This window comes from Vigna radiata, unplaced genomic scaffold (genome assembly GCF_000741045.1).
Source record: "Vigna radiata var. radiata cultivar VC1973A unplaced genomic scaffold, Vradiata_ver6 scaffold_393, whole genome shotgun sequence".
NCBI classification, from domain to species: Eukaryota; Viridiplantae; Streptophyta; class Magnoliopsida; order Fabales; family Fabaceae; genus Vigna; species Vigna radiata.
The window spans coordinates 159,971-170,979 of record NW_014542625.1 but is presented as its reverse complement, the minus strand read 5'-3'; the positions used below and the strand labels follow the sequence as shown (position 1 = coordinate 170,979).

At 33.6% G+C, this 11,009-nt stretch overlaps 2 protein-coding genes across 2 annotated transcripts; both read left to right on the top strand.

Annotated features, from left to right (window-relative positions):
• The first annotated feature begins 909 nt into the window (after positions 1-909).
• LOC106780521 lies at positions 910-4,035 on the top strand. The gene is made up of 5 exons (XM_014668823.2): positions 910-1,264; positions 2,353-2,522; positions 3,000-3,051; positions 3,562-3,628; positions 3,745-4,035. Exons 1-5 carry the CDS (start codon positions 1,003-1,005, stop codon positions 3,842-3,844), a joined length of 651 nt encoding a protein of 216 aa, XP_014524309.1. The 5' UTR covers positions 910-1,002; the 3' UTR covers positions 3,845-4,035.
• A 1,189-nt stretch (positions 4,036-5,224) lies between these two features.
• On the top strand, positions 5,225-10,275 carry LOC106780519 (endoglucanase 24). Its single transcript, XM_014668821.2, has 4 exons — positions 5,225-5,818; positions 7,432-7,731; positions 8,537-8,698; positions 9,411-10,275. The coding sequence occupies exons 1-4, from the start codon at positions 5,402-5,404 to the stop codon at positions 10,017-10,019; spliced, it is 1,488 nt and encodes a 495-aa protein (XP_014524307.1). The 5' UTR covers positions 5,225-5,401; the 3' UTR covers positions 10,020-10,275.
• The last annotated feature ends 734 nt before the right edge of the window (positions 10,276-11,009 follow it).

Sequence of the window (11,009 nt, the reverse complement as noted above, 5' to 3'; positions counted from 1 at the left end):
GTAGACGGATCGACATCCGTAGACGGATCGACATCCGTAGACGGATCGACATCCGTAGACGGATCGACATCCGTAGACGGATCGACATCCGTAGATGGATATCGAAATCCGTTTCAGTGCCTGGACGTCTTCTTCCTCAATGCACACAACACTGGACGTCTTCTTCCTCAATGCACACAACACAAAGATGACACAAAACTCAACAACAGACCAATCTCAACAAACACACCAACCAGATATCAACAAACAAAGCTACCAAATCCTACACATTACATACGTCTAAAAAAAACAAGAAATTAAAAGAAACTAACCCGTTGAAGCAAGAACCACCGCCCCGCACCGCCGCAACACCCGCCGCACCAGCACCCTTCGCGCCGCCGCACACACCGGCTGCAAAGCAGCAAACACAACCGCACCGCCCAACAACCCGCAAACGAAACCAACATCTACCACCTCTCCGCACCGTGCCGCACCGCCACACATTCACGGCACCGCCACCCGCCGCACACCAAAACCACCAGGCCGCACAAATCAACAGAACCCGTTCAGAGGAGGAGTAGGAGAGTGAGAGTTATAGAAAGCATTTCAAAAATGAAAGCTTTGGTGGGGGTGGGAATACAAAAGAGAGGAATCTCTATGTGTTTTGACTGAGGCAGAGTGTAAAAGAAGTAGGGTAGGTTAACTTTAGTAAATAGGGGTAAAACGGTAAAAATAAAAAATACTTAAAGGTTAATTTTGTATTTAAAAAAATATCAAAAAAATTGGGGGGTGGGGGTTGGAATTGTGGAGGTACAGGGAGTAATCCCCGTTTGGAATTTGGATTCGCAATAAGATCCAAAACTAACAAACTCAAAGCCCAACCCAAAACGGAATGTGGTGTTATGTATCTATGGCTTTGTTTTATGCCCAATTAGTTTCTTTCCCCTGCTTCCACATTGAAATCAAAAGCAGACATGGGAACTTGACAGAGTAAGAAGATCGAATAATACAATACAATCGACGATGGCAATCCCAGAAGACGAAGCTGCAGCCTCAGGAGCAGAAAGTGCTCAACCTCAGAATCCCATTCCCAACGGTAACCCAAATCAAAATCCAAATGCAAATCCAAATCCAAATTCCAATCAAAACCCTAACCCTAACTCGCCTCATACCACTAAAGGATCCATAGGGAAATCGTGCAAGGGATGCACCTACTACTCATCGGTTTATAAAACCAAATCCAAAAATCCCACATGCGTGGGCATTCCCAGAACACTCCAGCAAGGTCACTATCTCTTGGTCTACAATTCATTTTTTTTGGCGTTTGGTTCGATTCTTAAAAAAAATTATCAGTTAAAATAGAAAGTGCTTGAAATGAAATTCTGTGTGTGTGGAAGTTTTTAAATCTTTTACTGAATTCAAACATTGTATTCTGAGCAAATTGAATGTATATATTAAGTCAGAGCTATGTTGATATCTATCTAGTGGAGTACCTATTCATTTACTTGTAGTTTGATGCATAACAATTTATTCAGGATGGCATTTTATTTATTGTTTTGAATTGAGTTGCAGCTGAATTCTCATTTGCTTGCTGTGGCAGTTAGTTTGTACAGAAATCATTTGAAATTGATTAAGATGACATTTGTTCTCATCCTGTTTGTTGTTACTGAGAAAATTCATCAATAGTAGTATGTGGCGAGAGAGGGAGCCGGGTTAGCACTTAGCAGACACAAAATCATTTATTGGTTAAACAAAAATCATTCAAAAGTTATTTTGTTTCTTTTTCCTTTTTTGTTGCGAATTATTATTCAAAATTTACATATGTACTTGATAATCTTGAAAATTTATATTATTTGGAATCCTAATGTATAATTTTTTGGTTGTGGCAATAAGCATGCATATTTTTCTATTAAGAATTTCGCCCCTGTATATTTTTTGCAGATTTCGTTTTTTATTATGAACTTTGATGAAAATTTTACTCATGCACTTGATAATCTTGAAACTTAATATTTTTTGGAAGTGTAATAAATGCTGTTTTTGTGCTGTGGCAATAAACATGCAAGTTTTTCTCTTAAGATTTCCAATCCTGCAGGTTTAAAATGTTTACTTTATTTCTCAGTTCTTCAATTTGTCATTTTAGTTAGTCAGTATACTTGTTAGTCATTACTACCATTTTTTCACAGTTAACCTATATCTAAATTATTTTATTACTACTTGTGAGTACTTTATTTTTTTATATTAGATATTGTAGTTTTTGTTTCTTTTGGATTGGGTTTATTGTCTATAATTTTCTCTGCTCATGAGAGTTTAATATTTGTTTATTATAAGCCTTTAATATTTGTCTATAATTGATGTTCTTATTCATATAACCAGTACCCCCTTTTCTTGTGGGAGAAGCTGAGTTGGAAGCTATGAAAGACGGCCGCAGTCTTGCAAATTTCAAGTATGCCTGTATTGGGTACTCTGTTTACTTAGACGACAAAGACTCTTCAGCTGACTTGCAAGATAAAAAGGCAAAATTGCCCTTTTGCCTTGGTCTAGAGGTTATATATTTTGATTGCCATTCCATTGTAGTTTATTTATTTTCTAAAAATTGGTTTATGATGGTCCATGGATTTCTTGGGTGTTGGCTCATATTTCTTGTAATATAAAGCTGCATATATCATGCCACAAGCAACAATTTGTTACCGGAGGGAAACAAATAATCAACTTGTGATGTCGTTAAAGATAAAAGATAACTGCTAAAACCATAGCATCACTATTAATAGTTATGCAGAGACACTAAGTAATTTGGGTCTGCTTGTCTAATAGGTTTAATTTATTATTTGGGGGAACTGACGTGATTTCCATCCACCCAATAGTGAAGAGTCTAAAAGTTTGTTGCTAGCAACCTCTCATTTCTCAAGAAAAAATAACAATAAAAAGTGAAAAAGTGAGGATGCAGTGGTGCAGCAGTGATCACTTGAACTGAGGATGATAAATGTGGTCTCAGTTTATGACATTGTTAACATATATTTCAGGTTGTCTTAGAAGAGAAACCAAAACCTGCGGTTGGCCATGATAAAACTGAAGGTATTGAAATTCTTAGTTTTTTTTTTTATTTTTTTTTTAATTTTTATAGTTATAGACTTCTCGGTTATTTCTTTCTTTTTCAATCATTCATCATTCCAAACATATTTGGAGAATTTTATTTGATCTTGGAGATGATTAATTTTTGTTTCATCATTATATCAATGATAACTTTCCCGAAATGGCAAACATATATACTGGAAGTTCATTGCAAAGTCATAGAAGCAGTTGGACGTCTTATCTGTTGTGTTGTGTACGTTTCCAACTTTATTGAGTTGTTCTCAATTTACGAAGTGTACTGTAGAAGGAACAATAAGAGAATTAGACCTATGTGCCAGTGTATAACATAAAGTCGTTAGTATGACAAACTGGTGATTTTCATGGTTTTGCTGATTACTTATTTTATTAGTTAAGACTCTTCAGTTATTTTTAGTTAGTTTCATCTATTTTATTTGTACATTTTACGTATTGTGCCTTTTCATTTATGGGATTTTGGTCTTGTTTGTCCTGAAGATGAACATGGTACTCCTAAACCTGGAAGATACACCCCTCCAAATCGTACAACTGAGTTCTTCAACAGGCAAGTGGAAGTTTTTAGCATACACGAGTTAACTTTTGTTGTACGTTTTTGCCGGCTAGCTACACCAATACTGAGGATGCAGCTAATTCTAACACCGGAAGATTCTAAATTTGCAGGTTTCAAAGAAATGCAGGCCTGGTGGTATCCGGTGTTGCCAAAGACTTGAACAGAGCGGGTAACTACGTGAAAGATCTCCTAAATGACATTCTAAACTAATTCTATAATACACCTTTCATGTTTGGTAAATCCATGCTCCCTTAAGACGATTTTAGAATTCGATCATCACCCCTGATGTGCAAGTTGCATTATAGAACTTCTTCGACATTTTATCTAGGCCAACGAAGGTTACTGTTGTTTTAATTCGTGTCGGAAATAAATTCAATTTTGCATACTGCATCTTAGGTCAATTTTTTTATACATGTAATTGAATTTTATAAATAATATTTACACAATGGTCACTTTCTTTACCACATTCTGACTTTGGTTAAAATATTTTGTTCTCTGTCGTGAGTTGATTTTTATATAGTTTTGGATTTTGATATACGGAAGAGTGTGTTTTTGGTTCGATAACCTGTGGTCTTCCAATGTGGACCCCCAATATTGGTATTCTGGTTTGACTGACGCCGATAGTTTTTTTTTTATTGTATTGATAGTAAAAGTTCAAAGGTATCGATGTGTTTGACATGGCATACTTGGTCGTTTTTTTCTTTCATTTTTTAGAATCGAATGTTTGCTGTCTAAGTTGATGCTTGAATGTCAATGAAACTACTTAATCATCCACTGCAATATTACAAAGTATCGAGATTGAGTTTTTTTTGGAAGATTGCAGAACGTTAAGCACAAGAGAATTTTTGCTGTACGTGGGCAATTTGAAGAAGTAAAATGTACATTTGTATTGATTTTCTATTCAAAAATAGATTATTTTTATAACACTAAATAAGAAAAAAAAGAAAAGAAAAAGAGCATATTTTGTGTACTACCACAAGCAGGGAAATAAAGAACATTTATGTTCTAAGTAGCCGCTCTTCCTTTTGGAATCACTAGCTCATTAACTAATAACAGGGAAACATTTCTCATTTTTATGCGTATACAAATTAATAAAATCTCTCCTGCCAGACGCGTGTCTATTAACGATTTTCTTCCTGGACCTGCACAAACTTTGCATCTTGTTTTTTGTGTTTCAATAAATTTTGAAATTTGTTTTGAAGGATTTTTTCTTTAAGAGATTTCAAAATTTGTTAAAGTGCGGGACATTCTCTGAAAGTATGTTGTCTGTAAGAAAGTGCAGAATATAATATATTAAAAGTTCTACATTTAATCTCGATAATCTCTATAATCTCTTGAAATACGTAAATAACCATTTTGGTATTTGAAAATCGTAAGCATTGATTAATTTAGTCCCGTGTAGTGATTATTAAATTTGCGCAGAAAAATGTATTTTTAAATGAAAGACAAAAGTTATAAAAATTCAGTTTACAGAAACTAATGTGACCAACTTAATCATTTTAATATTTTTCTTATTATCACTTTAATTAGCGTTCCGTGTGACAGTGTTGTCGGATTAGTAGCATAGAGCGAGATTTGATTAAGCAAAAATCCAGTTTGGTGCAGTGTTAAAAGCGGGAATGTAACGACAAACGGAATCGATCTAAGACAGCGTATATAATACCACGAGGTGGAATAAATAAACACTTGAGCTAAGGACGAAGCGAACAAGAAGTGAGAAATGCGGAAGCATGTGATTTGAGTTGAGACGACGAGTGTGTGCGATTGATGAGAAAAATGAAGGCGTGGAGGAGGCTGTTCTATGTTGCGGTGTTTGAGGCGGCGTTGATCGGAATGGGAAGCGGCCATGACTATTGCGAAGCATTGTCGAAGGCCATTATGTTCTTCGAGGGACAGCGATCGGGATTCCTGCCGCAGGATCAGAGACTGAGCTGGCGACAGAACTCCGGTCTCAGTGACGGCTGGAACTACAACACGGATCTCACCGGCGGTTACTACGACGCCGGCGACAACGTGAAATTCGGGTTTCCGATGGCCTTCACCACCACAATGCTGGCCTGGAGCGTGCTGGAATTCGGAGACGTCATGCCTCCCAATGAGCTCAGGAACGCCCTCGTCGCAGTTCGTTGGGCCACTGATTATCTTCTCAAGACTCTTTCTCAGCCCGATCGGATTTTCGTTCAGGTAAATTACTTATTTCAATTTTAATTCCAAAGTAATTTTGATTGAATTTTGCTTTTGGTGATATGAAATAAACTTATACGTTTGAGACACGGATAATTTCAAAAGTTTAAGAGCAACAAATTTACTGAAATCCTGATAAGATTTTGAAGGATTTCTAAAACTTTTGTGTTCATCCGTTTTGAGCAGAATTTGATTTTGATCAATAGATTTTAAATACAAGAAGGTAGAATTAGTTCAACTAAACATACTTGGACTGAAAAGTTAAGCTTGGAGAGTTTCAACTAGAAAATCAATAATTGTAGATTCAATTAACTTAACTTTATAAGTAGTAAAACATAATTAAGTGCTTTTTAGATATGTATTAGACAAAGTTGCTAATTTAAATTATCAAGCACTTGTTAGTTTATAGCGAAAGTTGAGTTAATAGAAGGACTCATTTTGGTATTCTTCCTTTTGTAGCAGAATTAAAGTATTTTTGAATAATAAATGAAAGTAACTCCACTCAATATAGAGAGGATGGACCAATCAATGGGCCACGTTCATAATTTCCATATTTAAAGTTTCTGAAATTCATAGGCTTAAAAAGTTCCTTGCTGACGTTGACAATAGAACCTTTTCCTTTTCCATTTGATTCTTATGATACATTTATGGATTTCGTTATACATATTAATATAGATTATTATTAATATTTCATTGCGTTTATAGTTTAATAAGTTCGTACGGAAGCATTTATATGATGATTAATTTTGTTTAAAATATTTTTTTATCATAAAATTGAAAAAAATGACTTAATTTGTGACAAGTTTTATATTTTAAACAAATAATTGTAGAAATAAAAAATGAGAAACTATTAAGCCGAAAGCAGTCCATTATCTTTTAATTACAATCTCTAAAATCTTATTTACTTAAAAGTATATTTTGTACTAAAAAGAATATAAAATTACAATATGATGATGTTTTCGTTACTGATGATAAGTAATAGAGAATAAAAAGTTGCTTTTCATTTAAATAAAATCTAACAGTCATACTTAGTCACGAAGGAAGAAAATATACGTTATCGAAAAAGAAAAAGCAATAAAGAGGAACTACGAATCATTTGATCACTGATTTCTGTACCCTTTACTTTCATATCATGAATTATTTATACTATTATTAGAGGGATTCACTCTTTTGGTCCATATAATTTTTCTAATAACTATTATTTTAAATTCAAATAATTGTTTAAGATAAAAAATTAATTTTCAATTTTATTGTTTTAATAACTATTTTTTAAATTTAAATAATTGTTTATAATAAAAACACTATTTATATATATTAAAAAAGTATTATCTATAATTAAATTATAACAATTATTGATTTCTATAATTGTTTTTTATACAAATTATTTTGTACTTACTCCTATAATAAATTTTTATTTGAATAATTAAAAAATTATTTCATAGTTTAATGAAATTTTTACTATAATATAAAAAAAGTGGACATGTGTAATTTATGTGTTTCTTCATTACTTTAATAATGTTACAAATTTATTTTACAATAATATTCTTAGTTAATTATTCTTATTCTTAATTATATGCTTAGTTAATTATTTTGGTGGGCGATGAATGGCATAGGTGGGTGATCCAAACTCAGATCACGATTGTTGGGAGAGGCCAGAGGACATGGATACAGCGAGGACTACGTATGCTATTGACGCACCAAACGCCGCTTCCGATGTCGCCGGCGAAACCGCCGCCGCGCTAGCAGCGTCTTCCATGGCGTTCCGGTCATCAGACCCCGGTTACTCAGAGACATTGCTTCGAAATGCTATTACTGCCTTTGAATTTGCAGATAACTACAGGGGTGCTTACAGTGACCATGAAAATGTCAAGTATAATGCCTGCCCGTATTACTGTGATTTTAATGGCTATCAGGTAATTCATTTCACTATCACTTTCTTTAATCAATGACTAATAAAGGTTTATCTCATTAATTAGATGTATAAACTATGTACATGTTTTAGTTCTTAATTTTAAAAAATTGAATTAATTGAGATGATATTATTTTAATAAATAGTTGACTTCTGATATTATATACTTTTTTTTTTCTTCAATTAGTTTGCCTAAGAATAACTACGCATCCATCCACCCTAACATAATTTTAATCTTTCAATATGTAACTATATTTGATGTAGTTCTATTTTTTTTTTTAATAATATAACTTGTACAATAAAATTATAGTAGAATAATTACTTAAAACAAATTTTCAATTTAAATAAAAAATGATAAAAGTTCACCTATAATTGTGGTGCCATGTGGATAATTTTGGTAGTTGGAAGATGTCACATGCATGTGGCTAGGTCTGCTAATAATGGCCAGTGCCCACTCCTTAGGTTTTGTTGGGTTTTGATAGGGAAAATGATATTTTAACATCATTTTTTTACACCATTTTGATACTGCACAGGTGTTAAAATGTGGTTGGACAATTTTAAATTAAAAAAATAAACTTTGATTTTTCTCTTCCAAATATACTCCTGTCTCAACTATTTTAATTTGAAATCGTTCAATCACATTTTGATACATGTACAGTATTAAAATGGTGTCAAAAAATGGTGTTAAAATATCATTTTCCGATAGATAGTTATCTCTATGACGTTAGGTTGTGTGTTGCGTTTGATGAGGTAGTTGTGTTTTGTTTTGATGAGTGAGTTAAAGTTATTTTAAAATGAACATGGTATAGGATGAGCTGTTATGGGGAGCTGCATGGCTAAGGAGGGCTACTGAGGACGATAATTTCCTGAACTACATTCAAAGCAATGGCAAAACTCTTGGTGCAGATGACACCATCAATGAGTTTGGTTGGGACAACAAGCATGCTGGCCTCAACGTCCTTCTTTCCAAGGTCACCCCTCATATTACTCTTTCACAAACTTCAACCACAACTTTAAATTCACCAAATTAATGTCCTTACATATATCTATATATTTTCTCCCACATCCATTCCATTACTTTTCAATTTGGAGTTTCACTTCATAATCTATATTAACTAAACCAAAACCTCAATTATGTGGATTGTAGAATAGCATAATTTGAAAAATAATATAAAAATATTTATTATTCACCAAATAGTTTTACATTATTTAAAAATTAAAAAAAATGTTTAAATATCTCTTCTTCTTTTGATCGTAAGTGTTTTTTAAAAATAAAAATGACGAAAATCGAAATTCTAAAAGAAACAATTTCTCGATTATTAACTTTAAAAATGTCAGATAAACTTATAATTATAACATTTTTCTTATATCTCGATTGAAGATATTTCGGTTTCGGTACACCTAATGGTCTTACAAATTTTATCACTCATTTTTTCCCCTTTTTTATCATCAAAATTTTCAATTTTACATTCTCTTGGTCCGTTAAATTTTCAATATAGCTATAAGGAGTTTTTTCATTAAAAAATTCAAAGCATATTGTTTTTTATCATCCTATTGGAAATTAGTGTAAAAATTTAAAAATTAGGGGTAAGATTCATGCAATAGTGATAATAAAAATTTAGAATTAAACCTAATTTACCAGGATGAATTGTTGATAGCCAAAAAGATTTATGAAATTTGTAGGAAGTTATAGAAGGAAAAACGTACTCTCTCGAGTCCTACAAATCTTCAGCAGAGAGCTTCATTTGCACAGTGATACCTGAATCACCAAGCTCGACCATGGAGTACACACCTGGTGGACTTGTGTACAGACCAGGAGGCAGCAACTTGCAACATGCAACTTCAATTGCTTTCCTTGAACTGGTATATGCCAATTACCTAACACACACTTCAGAAGCCATCCCTTGTGGCAATGTCTATATCAGTGCACAAACTCTTCGCCAACATGCTAAGAGACAAGTTGATTACATTTTGGGTGATAACCCAATGGGACTATCCTACATGGTTGGCTATAGCAACTACTATCCTCAACGTATTCATCATCGTGCCTCTTCTTTGCCTTCCATCAAGGATCATCCCCAGTTCATTGCATGCAAAGAAGGTTCAATCTACTACAACTCAACAAATCCCAATCCTAATGTACTTGTTGGTGCCATTGTTGGAGGACCTGACGAAAATGATGATTATCTCGATGATCGATCTGATTTTAGGCAATCTGAACCGACCACGTACATTAATGCACCTTTTATTGGAGTGTTAGCATACTTTGCTGCAAATCCCAACTTTAGTTGATGTAATGATGATCATCGTATATAGGATTTTTTTTTTTTTTTTTTTCTGAATGAAAAGATGCACCCTGAAGATGTTTCTCATCTTGAGAAAATAATCAATCAAGAGGGTTTAGGAATATTACTAAATTTGAGCTCACAAAAGCTGCTTCTGACTTTTATATAGAAAGAAGGGGTGATTACTTCTAAGTGTTCTATTCGAGATCGTTGACATGTAAGGGTTAGTTTGTTAACTATCTGAAAGTTATCAGTGAGTAGTACAATTTTTATTTTGTTTAAAATTCTTAGTATTTTTTTTTTTTTAAATAGCTTCAATATTTTATTTAACACTCACAAAGCATGTACAAAATGAGCAATTTCTAAAGTAATTTCAAAGAGAAGAAAGATGACAGGAACAGGATGAACAATATATTTGCTCTTAAGTGTAAAACTATTGGCACAGTTGCCTGGATTTGATCTGCAGCTAGCAAGCAAGCATTAGTCACTATATACATGAGAGTGTCTGAATTTTCAATTTTGGGACATTGTGGGCCGTGTGCCCCTTGACACCACCCATCGCTTTATTTACGCTGTGTTCCTTTGCACTGATTTTACTGTTTACACCAATTTGCGAGCGAGGAAAGTTTTAAATTTTGCGTTTGTTTGAACTGATTGCAAGTGATGGATTTGCGACGATTTGCGATGATTCTGAATTGAATGCACTGTCTTCACCATCTCGCAAAAAGGAGAGGATTTGCGATGATTTAGTGGCAAAAGACTCATCTATCCTCTGTAACTGTGAACATTCCAAGTGAATAAAACCTGATTTTAACGTAAATTTGGTTCAGGTATCCAGACACACGGTTGCTGTATCCGGATACAGTTTTATTCAAAAATTGGAAAAGAAGAGTATCCGGATAGATGGATTGCGTATCCGATTCCAACTCTCCCTCCCCTATGTTCTTAAACAGTTTATTTACATTTAATTAAAAAATAAACATTACTTACATTTAAT